At 28.0% G+C, this 16,756-nt stretch overlaps 1 protein-coding gene across 1 annotated transcript in view; it reads left to right on the top strand.

Moving 5' to 3' along the window:
* The window catches only part of LOC122270952 (uncharacterized), a 44,865-nt gene continuing 28,109 nt past the window's right edge, over positions 1-16,756 (top strand). Inside the window, exons 1-2 of the mRNA XM_071181024.1 lie at positions 1-1,652; positions 11,941-12,088. Coding sequence (XP_071037125.1) covers positions 831-1,652; positions 11,941-12,088 — 970 coding nt within the window. The 5' untranslated portion in view covers positions 1-830. The remainder of the gene's footprint in view (positions 1,653-11,940; positions 12,089-16,756) is intronic.

The raw sequence follows: 16,756 nt of genomic DNA, 5'->3' as shown, positions 1-16,756 counted from the left end.
AATCAGAATAAATAAAATAAAAAAAAGGCGAAGGGAAAAGTCCTGTTCCTCTGGAGACAGGCCAAAGCGTGTGAAAATATATTTAGAACGACATCAAAAATATCCTTTCTCTTCCGTGGGCTGAATTTTGGTAACTAAATTCGACGCCAGGTCCCCGATCCATTCCTTGATGCATTTGAAATAAGAAAAAGGGTTTCTGCATCTGGCGGTGGTGGTTAAGCCCTGTATTGATGTCGGTGTCTCGCCTGCCTGTGTCAAAATTTTCCCGATGATGCCATGCGTGGATGAAAACTACCTATGGAGTCTATGTTCTTAAATCTTGGCTTAAGATCAATTTTACCTACAAACATATCCAGCGATGAGATAGATTCTTCGAAATTAGTTCCTGAAATAAGTGTGTACGACACTCATTTTTAATTTCTGGTAATAAAGCATTCCATCATTCTTTGTGCTCTTAAAACATCTGCAAGTATATTCTCAATGGTGTTGCAGAGTCAAGGATTAATCAATGGATTTATAGTTCGATCGAACGCAATTGTGAACAAGCATGTGAAATTCCAAGTAAAGGTCTAAGTGTATCAGGATACTACAGAGCGTTGTTAACAAATGCATTATTACTATTAGTGTTTTCTGCACTATAAATATTCTGAAGAGATGACTAGTGAAAGCTTCAAACCTTTAACCAAATTACAAAAATTTTATCGCCGACGAAAAAGATGAACGTGTGCATTAATTTTTATTATTTATTCAGTTTGTATATATGTGTGGTGCTTTGAGCTATTTTAAATGAAAGCTTGTTTTTCTGCTGTATTATTACTCACATACAGTGTATGTCTCCAAATAGCAGTGGTGCAGTTAACTGTCGAAGAGACATTTCGATACGCAATCCAAAAAGTTTATCTGTAAAATACCAACCGACAGACATATCGATGAAACGAGCCGGACCGTCGGGAGCTGGGAGTACTATACCCTTAGCCACCGAAAGGTCCGAATTCGAGGATTTTATGAACGCTTATCGTCCAAACTTGGAAACAGCGCGAAGAGAATTTGAACCTCAACCAAAACCTGCAGAAGAATCAAAGGTTGATTTTGGGCGATCTATTAAAAAATTAATGAAGCGTCCAACTAATTCACCGAGTACCCAGAAAAGTATTCGTAAAGAGGGTTTTACCAGGACACCGACGCTAGCTATCCCTAATCACCCAGAACGCGAAAGAAGTGTGACTAGCGATGGGAAGCCAATGTCTGAGAAAAAGACTAAAAGGCCATTATCAGCCACTATTGAAACCTTTGCACCTCCAGCTTCTGCACCAGGGCCAACAACCCTTCAGCCTCCTAATGCAATTCTTCCAAAAACAGAAATAACACCACCGCCGTCCCCATTGCCGCCACCTCCACCCAAGGCCCCCAAACCACCAGTGAAATCACCAAAAAATGGACTAGAAGACCTCCCGAAAGCATTGCCTGAAAGTGCGCCTGTACTTCCTGCAAGTGTTCCTCCACCCTTAGTGCCAGTATCCATTCCAGCCCATGTAAAAAAGAAAGTGTCAATACAAGAAGATAAACGGAGGTCAGGAACCGACGTTTTCGGTGACGCGTTCTGCCTAATTATAACTGGCAATAACATTGGCCGCTTTTTACCATCACGCCACGTGAGTATTAAAAAAAATGAACATTCGTATTTTTATATTAGTTTTTTTTTTAAGAAAATTGTTTAGAGGAATATGGACTCTTAAATAGTTTTAAAACTTCATGTAAGACAATCTAGGATTTCATCATTTAATCTAGATGAAACGAAATTATATTAGAAAAGTATTATAGAAAAGAGCAATATTTAATATTTTACTGAGTTTAATATTTAACCGATACTTTTATTATATAAAATCTGACAATTTGAACAGTATTTAATAATCTGAAATATTTTAGCTGATCAGTTGAATATTGTATATTATTTAGCAGTTTTTTTATTTTTATTTCTTCTTAGTTATTTAACATGAAAGCTCATAATTTATTGTTGATTTGAATTAAAACCTAATAATGTCCTTAACTATAAATTTGTTTAAAATTAAAACTGATTTGAATTTGGCATCAATAACCTTATTTTAATAGAATATTTAAACATTAGGTCAATTTTATTAACAAATTTTAAATTTTTTCTTAGCTATTTAATATTAAAATTCATAGTTTATTAGTGATTTGAATTAAAGCCTTATAATGGTTTGATTCCGTAAAAAAAAATAGCTATAAATTTGTTTAAAGTTAAGAATTATTTGAATTCAGTTTCAGTAATAGGATATTTCATCATCCGGTCGATTTTATTGACACTGAATATTAACAATATTACTGAAAACATTTCTAAAACATCATTTGATTAAAATAAATCATTTGATTAAAACATTATTTGATTAAAATTAAAGACTCCATATTGACATTTTTAAGAATCTTATACTGTCTAGCCAATAATTTTATTATTTTTCTTCGATTAAAAAAATTAACTTGCAATATCTTGAATATATGCCACCAAATAATTAAAAAAATCTGTAAGTCTGTTTAAGAATTAAACCATTGGAATTAAATAGACTTTGAATTTAATATTGATTGCGCATTTTTTAAGATACTAAAGGGATAAGACCCCTGTTGTTTCATGGGNATATATTGAATATATGCCACCAAATAATTAAAAAAATCTGTAAGTCTGTTTAAGAATTAAACCATTGGAATTAAATAGACTTTGAATTTAATATTGATTGCGCATTTTTTTAAAATACTAAGGGGATAAGACCCATGTTGTTTCATGGGATATTTATTTTAAGGATAGTTGAAATTATTAACTTATATTATGTACTAATAAGAATTATGCTTGATTATGCTTGTCCAACCCTATAATAATAGAAGATTTACTTTCAGTTTTTTACATTTATTTCAATAAATTCTATAAAAAGTATTATTTGATAAGTTTAGAGGTGTTTACTTCATGCGAATTTTCATACTTAGCAATGTGATTTACAGCTTACAGAGGTTTGCAAGTCCAACAATAAATTGCGAACGAAAAAAGCATTTTTGAACACTTTATGCCAGAAAATCAAGTAATAAGCTTGCAATTTGTATCGATTACTTATTTTGTTATTTTAAATAACTGCATATAATTTCGTAAACCTAACGTAAATATTGGAAGATATGGGCATTTTTATAAAAAAAAATTTTAGCCTTGTGTTTTTTGTTATAACTTTAAAAGTACCCAATGGAAATAAACAAAACTTTTTGAACAATTTAAAATTAATTTTGAAATTATTGATTTAAGATTTTTAAAAAAAAATCGTTAAAAACAGCGCATGATGTAAGCATTAAAGATAATTCTTTTAAACTACGCAATCGTAGTAAAAATTCAAAAAGTTTTTTCATAATTTTGTAGTGAATCACATATGGTAACTAGTGAAAAAAGTTTGATTTGATTATCTTAAAAATTGTAAAAGTTACAAACAATTTTCCAAGTAGTTTTTGTACTTCTTAAAAAGGAAGCGCAAAACGATCCGGGATTTTCTACAAAAATTTCTTTTGTATCATTAGACAAAATTTAATAAGAGATGATAATACCTTACAATAATCGTCCGGAAACAAAAAATGTGATGGTATAAAGGAAGAAAACACGTGAAAGAAAACATATTTTTATGAGAGATGTTCCCCACATGGTTTCATTTTTGATAAATCTTGTTTAGTAGTACAAAATGAAATTTGTGGCAAACCCCTAATCATTTTGAGCTTTCTCTTAAACAGTGCGAAAATTACTTAGAAAATTATTTATTTATTTAAATTATTAAGATATTAAAATCCAACCTTTTCATTACTTGCCAAATACGATTTAATTCAAAATTATAAAGGAAAAAAATAAATTTTTTTATGCTCATGCGCAGAATAAAAGAACTACTTTAAATACTCACATCTTGCACAGTTTTGAATGATTTTTTTTAAAATTTTAAATCAATAATCTCGTAATTAATTTTGAACTGCTACAAAGATTTTGTTTAATTCCATTAAGTCTTTTTAAAGTTATAGCCAAAAATGTAAGACAAAAAAATTATTCTTTTAATAAAAATGTCCATATCTCTATAAATATGTGTATTAGATTTACGAAATTTCATGTAGTTAGTTATTAAAAATTACAACTTAAGTAATCGATACAAGTTACAATCTTATTGTTTGATTTTCTGACAATGGGTGTTTAAAAATACTTGTTTTCTTTCGTTATTCATTGTAGGTCTCCTAAACCTCTGAAAGTTTTAAATCTTACCGCTAAGTTTGAAAAATAGCATAAAATAAACATCTCTAAAATTGAAAATAATCTTTAAGTATTTCTTGAGAAATTTAAAACAGTATCAAAGGAAGTCCATTATTGTAAAGTAGTGTATTTCCCTTATGATTTTATTAAGACCCATTAGTAAGCATACTATTTTTCTAAGTAATCATTCATTTAAATAACATTTAAAATTAAAAGTATAGCAAATTTAGTGAGTTTACAACCGTAATTTAATATTTTCGCTTACCAAATGGACTGATGTATTAAATAAAATTTTTGCGTATGCATCGCATTGCGCATGAAGCTGATTGTTAAGTTCTGAATAATTTAAGAAATATCCTTTATATTAATGTAATTTTACACAAGAAATAATATATGTAAAGTGGCTAGTAAGATTAGACTCCGATTTAAGTAACTTTGTCTTAAAATGCAGTCTACAAAACAAAAAACAATTCTTTTAGTTTCTAACTCGTAATTTCGAAAACAATCAAAATCATATACGTAATAATAGCAGTGTAGGTAAAAATTAAAATTAAAATGTTCAATATTTAAAGTAAATATGTTTTTTTATATAAATATATATCAATAGGATATTTTAACATTTTATAAACGTTATGATGAATAAAACTGCCGAGATAATATATGCATTAAGTTCTCTGTCAATAATCTGGAATGTTAATCTACGCTGTGATTGATAACTGTTTATTATAAATAATATGTAAAACAAACAATTTAATCGCAATTTAAACGTTTAATTAAGCAAAGCAATTTGTTACCCAAAATGTTTTTAGTTAAAATTTATTTAGTAATTTGAGTTTTACATTATATTTCAATTAATATAAATCTTTTATGTCTAAATTTATTCATGAGCATTCTGTTTGTTTATATCTGCACAAAATTATACTACAATACAAATACGTAAACAAAATAAAAATTTTAATGCATGAACAAACATTTATTAAAATAATACGTAAAATAAACTCAAATTGTTTGGAAATCGGTAAAGTCAATACTCTTTATAAGTATATTTTACGTAATACTGACGGAATGATACTTCCTTTGAGATAGTTGGCAAAAAAGTTTTAATACATTTTACGTAACGTTAACGGAATGGATTTAGCAACTACTTTTGGTAAGACTGTTTCGTACATTTTAAGAAAGAATGACACAGAAATTTACTATTTACATTTAGTAAAAATGCTTCTGTGTATTCTACGTATTAATGACGAAGAAAGTTTACCATTTAAATTTTGATTAGAAGGTTTTCGAATATTTTACTTGTAAATGCTGACGTAACCATTTAAACTTCGGTAAGAAGCTTCCGTATATTGTATGTCATATTTACAAAATAAATTTGCAATTTTATTATGGTAAAAATATTCTGATATACTGTACGTATTATTGACGAAGTGAATTTACTATTTAGATTAAGTAAAAATGTATCTGTGCATGGCATGTATTATTGGAGTAGCCAGTTTACCCTTTAAATTTCGGTAAGAAAGTTGACGCACATTTTACGTCATAATGTCAATGTATATTTTAGCATTTAGATTTTGGCAAAAAGCTTCCATAGATTGTATATAATATTGACAAAATAAATTTACCATTTTATTTCGCTAAGAATATTTTAGTATATTTTCCGTAATTTTGACAAAGCGAATTAACTATTAAGATTTAATAAAAATGCTTCTGTGCATTTTACGTATCATTGATAAAACAAATTTACCATTAAAAGTTTGGTAAAAAAGTTTTTGTATTGTTCAGTATTAGAAAATCAGAGTCGGCCTTTGCTATGATGATTGAGAACAGACGTATACGACTGGAGAGGTAAAAGAAATTAGATGGTTTAAAATGGATATGCAGCAGCTTACATTAACTTGATTTCAGATACACGGTAGCTATTGTAAAGAATAAAAATGTTAGATGCTACTGATAATAAAAATTTAAAAATACTTTTTAATTTTTAAAAAATACTGATTGATGAATTTTGCTATGATACTTATTTCTTTTACAATACTTATTTCTTTCTATATTAAAAAACCGTGAGCCACACCGTAGTTGTTTTGGGTGTTAGACTTTACTTTACACCTTGTTTTGCTGTGCAAAAAAGAGATGTAACTTAAAAAACGAAATTAACTTTAAACTTGAATTAACAAAGGGCTATACAAAAATATACAACCAGTGAGGTGGAATAGAATTTAAAATTGAGTAATTAGTTCAAGAATAACAAGAAGCTCGATATTAACAGTTCAAACTGTTAACATTTTAGTTTAGCTACATTCCAGCAGGTTGGATATGCTGAAAGTTCTAGTTTTATTTATAAACATATCATTATTTTTTTTGGAATTCAAGTTTATTTGAACGTTATCGCAATTTTAAATGTTTTTATAGCAAACTTTTTCGGACTTTTTTTGCTTTAAAAAAGCACAATGGAACCATGGTTATTGAGAGTCTTATTTATCTTTCTTAGTAATTTTATATTCTTGCGTTTGAGTTGAAATCGAAAGTAACAAAAGGCAAAAAGAAAAAACTGATGTGAAAAAAACGAAAAAAAGCAAAAAAACAAGAACAAAACAGCTTAATAGATATAATAGCTTGTGAGATATAACAGCTTAACATCTATATACATATTTCTCTTACACGGCGACAAAAAAATCCTTGTTACAACTCCCCGAATGGCAACGCTAGAAAATCGACCAATGATTGCCGCTAAAAATGTCTTTCATTATAACTTACNAACAAACAATTTAATCGCAATTTAAACGTTTAATTAAGCAAAGCAATTTGTTACCCAAAATGTTTTTAGTTAAAATTTATTTAGTAATTTGAGTTTTACATTATATTTCAATTAATATAAATCTTTTATGTCTAAATTTATTCATGAGCATTCTGTTTGTTTATATCTGCACAAAATTATACTACAATACAAATACGTAAACAAAATAAAAATTTTAATGCATGAACAAACATTTATTAAAATAATACGTAAAATAAACTCAAATTGTTTGGAAATCGGTAAAGTCAATACTCTTTATAAGTATATTTTACGTAATACTGACGGAATGATACTTCCTTTGAGATAGTTGGCAAAAAAGTTTTAATACATTTTACGTAACGTTAACGGAATGGATTTAGCAACTACTTTTGGTAAGACTGTTTCGTACATTTTAAGAAAGAATGACACAGAAATTTACTATTTACATTTAGTAAAAATGCTTCTGTGTATTCTAAGTATTAATGACGAAGAAAGTTTACCATTTAAATTTTGATAAGAAAGTTTTCTTATATTTTGCGTGTAAATGCTGACGTAACCATTTAAACTTCGGTAAAAAGCTTCCGTATATTGTATGTAACATTTATAAAATAAATTTAAAATTTTATTATGGTACAAATATTTTGATATACTGTGCGTATTATTGACGAAGTGAATTTACTATTTAGATTTAGTAAAAATGTATCTGTGTATGCCATGTATTATTGGAGTAGCCAGTTTACCCTTTAAATTTTGGTAAGAAAGTTGACGCGCATTTTACGTCATAATGTTGATGTATATTTTAGCATTTAGATTTTGGCAAAAAGCTTCCGCATATTGTATATAACATTGACAAAATAAATTTACCATTTTATTTCGGTGAGAATACTTTTGTATATTTTACGCAATTTTGACAAAGTGAATTAACTATTTAGATTTAATAAAAAAGCTCTTGTGTTTTTTGCGTATTATTGATAAAATAAATGTACCATTACAATTTCGGTTAAAAAAAAACTGTTCGATTGTTCAGTATTAGAAAATCAGAGTCGTCTTTTGCTATGATGATTGAGAACATACGTATACGACTGGAGCGGTAAAGGAAATTAGATGGTTTAAAATAGATATGCAGCAACTTACATTAATTTGATTTCAGATACACGGTAGCTATTGTAGAAAATAAAAATGTTAGATGTTGCTGATAACAAAAATTTAAAAATATTTTTTGATTTTTAAAAAATACTGATTGATGAATTTTGCTATGATACTTATTTCTTTCCATATTAAAAAACCGTGAGCCCCACCGTAGTTGTTTTGGGTGTCAGACTTCACTTTACATCTTTTTTTGCAGCGCAAAAAAGAGATGTAACTTAAAAAACGAAATTAACTTTAAACTTGAATTTGCAAAGGGCTCTACAAAAATATATAACTAGTGAGGTGGAATAAAATTTAAAATTGAGTAATTAGTTCAAGAATAACAGGAAGTTCAATAATAACAGTTCAAGCTGTTAACAATTTAGTTAAGTTGCATTCCAGCAGGTTGGACATGAAATTTGATTTGCTGAAAGTTCTAGTTTTATTTATAAACATATCATTATTTTTTTGGAATTCAAGTTTGTTTGAACGTTATCGCAATTTTAAGTGTTTTTATAGCAAACTTTTTCGAACTTCTTTTGTTTTAAAAAAGCACAATGGAACCATAGTTATTGAGAGTCTTATTTATCTTTCTTATTTATCTTTCTTAGTAATTTTATATTCTTGCGTTTGTGTTGAAGTCTAAAGTAACAAAAGGCAAAAAGAAAAAACTGATGTGAAAAAAACGAAAAAAAAAACAAAAAAAAAACAACAACAAAACAGCTTAATAGATATAATAGCTTGTGAGATATAACAGCTTAACATCTATATACATATTTCTCTTACACGGCGACAAAAAAAGCCTTATTACAACTCCCCGAATGGCAACGCTAGAAAATCGACCAATGATTGCCGCTAAAAATGTCACATGCCAAATCTAGTTGAGGTGACTAAACATATAGCGCTTTTAAAACCGGAAACTGAAGTAACCAGAGTGTAAAATATTATGTGCTTATGCGTATCGTATTTTTTGTTAAATAATTTATTTATTATATATTAGTTTATAGATGGTAACGAGAAGAGTTTTGTGGTTGCTATGGTGACTAATTAGAAGGTAAATTGTTTTTTTGAGTGAGTGTGAGATTTGTTTTTTGGAACTGCGATGCTGTAATTTTATTGTTTAGTTAATAAATCTTCCTTTTATATTAAACGTGATAGTAGTTTCCTTAATTATTTGATTCGAAGTCCTTGGAGTTTTATTTGAGGTCAGTTTATTTTGTATTTTTTGACAAGAGAGAGCATTCTCACCAAACGAGATTTCTTCCGAAATTCAATGTTTTGTTTATGCAGGGTTTTTCCATTGCAATTTCTCTTATTTAAATTTTTAATAGACTTAATTATAGCCAAAATTTTAACCTTTTTAAAGAGATATCAGTTTTAGAAATTTTATCTTAAGATTTTACACTATAGCACATTTCTAATATGTTTAACGAATTACGCGTCATTTATTTGAATTCAAATTTATTTTAATGACTTAGTATTTACTAAAAAGATGTATTTTTTTTTTTAAAAAAAGTTGTTATATGGATTTGAATGATTGTTTTGAATTCTTAGAATTTTGTGCATTTGCAATGTATCTAAGTTAGCAGCGAGCGAAGCGAGCTTGTTTTGCGAAGCAAACCATACAAGAATGCGTAGCAATTTTTGGGGGTTGGCGAGCGTTAGCGAGCAGGGGGCGCAACCCACTAGTTCATATTAATTGTTTTTAAGAATATAAGAAACCGAGCTCAAGGAAGATAAAAATCATTTCCTATTTCAATTGGTATTATGATGTAAGGTTTTTGTTATGTATCATTAACGAATGAAGCCACTACACTTTTTTTTTCTCATTATTTCGCACACGCTACATTAGTAAGCTTAATTTTTTTGATATAGTTTACTATTTTTCGAATCCCCACTGAGAAAAAACAATATGGCCAAAGCTGCTAAAATATGTTTCTGGCTCTATGGGAGCATCAAAAAGCTCGATAATTTTTACCGAAACACTTTGGTAATGATTTTGGTAAAATAAACAATAAAATATAATTTTATAATATGTGATAAAATTTGGCTAATGTAGTAAAATTTTATAACTTTAACGTGATACCATAGAGCACTGCAAAAATTAAAAATTTTCGTTCATTATCAAATTTATTTTTGAGCTTTGTATTATTTACTAAAAGTGTGGTAATAAGAACTGTATTTTTGAAACTCAGAAGTTTCAGCAAATAACATTTTATTGTTAATTTTACCAAATTCATTACCAAATCTCTTCGATAAAAGTTAACGAACTTTTTGGTGTTTCCTTAGAGCCAAAAACATGGTAAATTTCTTATATTTTGATAGTCTCTCAGTCGGTCAAAATATAAAAATTACCAAATTAATGGTTTAAATACCGCATATTTCAGTTTTATTAACCAGAATTAAGTGTTTTTTTAAACAGAAATATCATTACGAAACAGTGTGGTAATTGGTCTAGAATTTTTTTCTTCGTACAAGCAATCATTTATTTCGTTACGATTAACAGATTATCAAAGCGTGCTTGCATAAAATTATAAGAAAATTTTATTTTATTCACAAAATGATTCTAGCTTTTTTTTAAAAAAATATTGACTTTAAGAGAACGACGAGGAATGAGAACTAATCGTCTGGTACTAATCGACTCATTCATTTATTATCATTAATTATTGGTTATCAATATTCAATGGTGAGTGAAGTCGCCGAGTTTTAGTCATTAAAAAACTATATCCACGTCATTAAAATAATACTGAATAATTTGTTTTTGTATTTGTATAGCCTCTTTGTATTTTTTTTTATCATTTTAAAAGCATTTTATAAAACTCTGAAAATATATTATTGGTAAAATTTAAATTTAATGTGTTTTTCTGAAAACGCCTGAAGATATTTCTGTAAAAAGTGGGATTCTAATTTCCTTTCCTAAATGCACTCAATATATGACGAAAGGTTAAAAGAAAAAATTTTAACTAAGTCATATGAATTTTAAGATGTGAAATTTTATCTTAAAAGCCCCAGGCAAGGATTATCAATATGGTTTAGAAAATTTATTTTCAAAAATAGGCACAGAATCTTAATCATATCAAACCTGAGGCATTCTGACGGCAAAATAAAATTCTTTGCTCGGCGTTTTTAAGAAAGAAAATTCTTTCGTGTGTTATGAAAGCTCTTTGAATCTTAACTATAACTTTCTACGACATATGATTAAAAATATCTACAGATAAAATTTCAATTTGAGTCTTTTTTCTTTGCGGAATATATTTTTACCTGTGTGAAGATTACAGATTAAATCATGTCTAAAAATGTTAGAAATATTAATATTAAATTTAATAAATAAATGCCCAACGTTCTGTTTGAGATACGCAGAAATTTCCTGATTCAAAATGTGCGTTAACATATTTTTCGTAATAAAGCTGGCATTAAATTGTTCATTTAGGGTTTCTTGATGTAATTGGAGGGAAAAATCGGCTTTTAAATTTAAAAAGATCGAAACGCTAGCAAGCATTTAAGTAGATAATTTTAAATGATAATAGCAATCTATGTAAATAATAATTTTCGTGTTTTTTATGTTTTATTGTGCGTAATGTAAACACATTTTTTTTAATAAAATATTTTTTAGTTATTTTAAAGTTAATTGTTATATGTTTTTACAATTAATACGTGCTGTAAATTAGCGTTGAAAAATATGGAGTGAGTTTAAAGTCATGCGCATCAAAGTTTTACAATTCATAATTTAAAGAAAACTTCATGAATTTTTTATTTCCTCCAGGTACGAAGAATACCTATTCTTCAAACTGTTTTGAATGCTTATCAATCTGCGATTTCAGGTACAACGACTTCATTTGTAAAGCATTTGTTTTTCAAGGTGATGCAAAGAGAAGTGCAAAGAGAATTGAAAATTGAAAATTCGGTTTTTCGTAAGATTTGATTTGCTTTTTGATTGATAAACTCTAAGTATTGTTTTATGCAATCGTTGCGTTCTGTAAGTAACAAATCATTTTCCATAAAGCGGAGTGATGCTTCAAAATGTGTAAAAGTCATCAAAACTGTGTTTTTCAGTTTCTTACACTAAGCAATTCATAAACTGAATAGACAGTGATGCCATTTTTATTTGACGTTTCGTATTAGCTTACGAATTCACAATCACTATGGATCGAACGGTTTTCGAAAATTCATAATGGTGATTATAATTTAAGAACTAAATGTGTGATGGTAAAATTTGGCACAGTCAGAAATACAATAAATCTGGTAAATGTAAAAAGAAATACAATGCTATACTGAGAGTTGAGTTGGGATTAGAGCACAGAAAAAAATTCTGGTAATATTATTATATTGTATATAGTTTTGATATTTCTGTCTGGTTAAAAAAACACATAAATCTGGCAATAAAAAGAAGCATAAATCTGGTAATAAGAGCAAACATATACGGTATTTAAGCAATTTATTTAGTAGTTTTTCACTCATATGGTAACGGTTTAACGAAAATTCTGGTAAATTCTGGTTTTTCACGGTAAGTTTTACCATATTTTGGTAGTTTCTGGTTTTTCTTCAAAAAAGATGAAGAGTTTGCCATTTTCAGTGTAAAAAAAAGAAGATGATTCCAAAAAACAGTTGAAGTTTAATCATTAATTAGTTTCTTTCAATACAGAGTGAAAAGCTGCTTGATTAATTTTGTTTAGTAATCTATTCACGGTGTACATTTTTTCTTCTTCTTACAATCAAGCGTTTTGAATTATTATGGGACATTTATTCAAAAACAGTGATTACAATTCATATGTTGGAGATTTATTTTTATTCTTAAGTCACATTCTAGAGTGATTAAGGAGTTTTGTAAAAAATTTTCTGCATTGTTCAAAAATATCAAAGAAATTCATTTAAGATCATGTTTCCGATAAATTGAGAAACATTTATTTTATTTACGAAAATCGAAAACGGAATCTCATTGTCGCCGATTCAGTTTCAGAGTGTTGTGTAGCTACCACTATAACTGTTAAATTCCAATTCACTAGTATACAATTCACTGGTATTTACTAGTATAATTCCATTCCACCTTTTCATTGGCACCTTTTGATGATTGTGGACATTATTGGTGTAACCTAGTCCCACAACAGGTTTCCGAAATATTAAGAAACGTTTGTACTGTAATGAGTGATTAAAATTAGAATGAGATAGTACTGTGAAATGTTTTTGAGTAACACAGAGAGATGTTTCTGAATTATTCAGAATACATGTTTGAAAGCTGCATGCCCCGTGATACAACTGTACCCAACAACTCAAAGATGACATAATTAGATTATAGTCTCATGACAGCTGTATTAATGGCGAAAACGAAAGAGTCGATAGGCAATCCATTTTGGACGATGTAAAATCGAAAGAATTTCTGCTTTTATCGACAAAAATTGCAAAAGAAAGATGGCAATACAGAGTGAGAAAAGTGCATTTCCAATTTGGATAAGAAAAAAAGAAGTTTGAATATTGTAATTAAACTTATAGTTTGTTTCTCAAAGTTTGGTAAAAGGAACAAGCTTTAGTTATTTTCCGTTAGAGAACGATATTTCAAAAATGTTTTGCATCATCTCAAGTTACCCCTCTAAACATTTCACTTATTCTTTGCTGAAATCTTGCTTTATTTAAAATTCTCAAACTGTTGCTTTTACGGACCGCTAAACTTTGATGCACATGGCTGGGAATTTACTCTATTCATGAAGAAAATCTAATTAATAGACTTATTTATAATAAAATATAATATAAACTTTCGAAATTATAAACATATATATTGCATTACGAAGTTATTGTACATCTTTTTAATTTTAACTCAAGTAATATTTCAAATTTTTATGAATTTTCCCAAAGCCATTTTTTTCTGAAGAATTGCATATAAAAATGCAAGCACTTATACTTAAACATAAGAACTAGTTCCACAAAAAGTGCTCAACCTGTCAAGATGAAAATGATCAATTCGCTACATAGTTTTCCGTTAGAAAGCGTTTTGATTATCTTATACGGAATAAAAGGAAAACCATATCAAGAACTAAGCTATAACATGAAAATTTATGTATTATTAATATTAGTTTTAGTTAACTTTGTGCTTTACATTTGTAAAGCACATGCTTTACATTTGTAAAGCACAAAGTGTGCTTTACATTTGTAAAGCACAAAATTCACTTTTCACGTTATTTGTAACGTAAAAAGTGAAGAAATAATGTTGCTTAAACCGATTCAATGTTTGTCAACGATTTTGAACATTCTGTCAGATGCATGTGAGATCATTGATGTTCGCGATCCTCGTCACTATAGTTTCGCTTCTATAATGGTGAACATTTAGTGTTGTTGTTGTAAAAAAAAGCAAAAAAATATTTACCTATAAAAGCAGTTATATAGAAGAAACAGTAAATTTTGTTTTATTTAAAACGAATTCAAAAGTGTTAAAGATAAAGCTTTAAAATCGAGCTTTTTTAAACTTTCAAGAAAAATAAAATATTAATTTTTAAGCAATATGAGCAATATAAAGTATTATTTATAAGTTAGGATTAGCAAGAAATTACAAACACTTTTTGAAACACTAAATCAGTATTTGTGATTTTTGATACGTGTAATTAATATATTATGTAGTAAACATTGTAATTAAAAAATCTTTTTTCCTATAAGTAATATTTAACAGTGATTTATAAAAGTAATATTTTTTAAAAGTAAAATTTCGTACATAAACATCGAAGTAAACATAGTATGATAATTGTTTGCATTTGTAAATATAATATACTAGTTGATTTACTGGTTGCTAAGCTTAAACCTAAGTCAGACGAAAAAATGTAGAAAAAGATGCGTTATTTTTAAACTATATGTCTGGTTTTATAATTTAACAATTATGTAGGGAAATTTAATTAGCACAATGAATGCATGCAACTCAAATCACTTTCTCATAATGTCAAAAATAATGTCACTCAATAAAGTCATAATGTCACTTTCTCATAATGTCAATATTTAATATATTTTTGTCCAATGCCCACCTGATAAATGACCTTTCGTCATACAGGCATCTGAAGGGCAGATTTGTTGGCCACTTTTTCAGGGGTACCATATTAGATGGGCCAACGTTGCTCCCTCAGTAAGGACGAATAGAGCAGAGAATGAAAGAGCATCAATGACTTGCCCGGGATTAGAGCCCAGAACCTTTTTGATGCAAGGCCACTTCCCTGACCTTTACACAGGCCTGTCGTCCTTTATATTTAATATTGAATAATGAAAAACAAATTTTGTTTCAATTATAATTACACAAAACAAAACCTGGAAATAGTGAAAATAAAAAAGTTTATTATTATTATTATTATTTCAAAAGCACTTGATTATGCATCATTCCTCCTAATCACTAATGCATCAAAGATACATGTTATTATAGCAATAAAATAAAATTGCAATAATTAATCTCATAACAATAACAATAAATGCATCCAAACTGAAAAACAAATGACGTATGATAAAAAAATTATTTTCAATTAATTCCCTCTGTACTGAAACTATTAGAGACTAAAGAAATAAAGTATAATCAAAGAAGTGCAAATGTTATAGTAAACATAAAACCGTAAATAATGTTTGAAGTTAAAAAGGTATGCCCGGGGTTATACGACAGTCTCCTAATAATTCTAATAAGTTAATTAGAATCTGCCATATTCAGTTATTAATTTAACTATTCAATTATCTTGCATATAATAAAAAAGAGAATGAAGCAATACGAAAAGCTCCATTTCATTAGAATCACTTACATGAGGATTTCAGTTCATTTATAATTCAAAACGCATTAACATTTTAGCGTAAAATATTCAAAGAAATCTGACTAAATACTGAATAATTTCCTTTGTTCATATTCATTTGATTTCTTGATATTGCCTTATACTAAGATTACTTATATGCTTTTTAATATGTTAAAAGTGTTCAGTTTACTCTACAACGTTCAGCATCCCACAAAGTGTTTCAGTTTTCTGTTTTTTAGTAAAATGTTTTGCCGTTAAATATTAAGAAATAAAAACTTATTTATTTTTTTAAAAGATAATGAAAGTTAAAAATAATATAAACGAAATATTTTCGTATGTGTCATAAAAATGTTAACTGTAACGAAATATCACATTTTATTTTTTAGAATATAAAAATAGAGAGGTTTCTTACCATTTTCAATGTCATTTTCGCTTTTTACTGCTTTTTTTTTAAATTCAACCTTTATAAACACCGAATAGTTAATGAAATCAATTGACATAAAAACAAAAAAAAATGTCTTTCGGTTATTTGCATACATAAATGCAAATTGTGTCATAATTCATCATAGAAGTGCATCTAATCAAATGTACCATTTGAATAAATGCGAAATGGATAGAACATAGCTATATATTAAATTCAAGAATCACACTAAATAAATGAACAAGATTGCTAAACTTAACGAGAATCTCTGGGAGTAGTTAATTTTGAATCCTGTTTTTTAAAAATGTTTTAATTTTCTTTAAAGCCTCTTTTTAGTCCCTCGAGAAAAGGAGAGCAAAGTATTGTAAATTCTAAGCAAAGGTCGGTACATGTTCCTGCAAAGAAGTCGTAAAATC

Source organism: Parasteatoda tepidariorum, chromosome 5 (genome assembly GCF_043381705.1).
Source record: "Parasteatoda tepidariorum isolate YZ-2023 chromosome 5, CAS_Ptep_4.0, whole genome shotgun sequence".
NCBI lineage: Eukaryota > Metazoa > Arthropoda > Arachnida > Araneae > Theridiidae > Parasteatoda > Parasteatoda tepidariorum.
The sequence above is the reverse complement of the archived record's forward strand: the minus strand, read 5'-3'. Positions and strand labels throughout refer to the sequence as shown.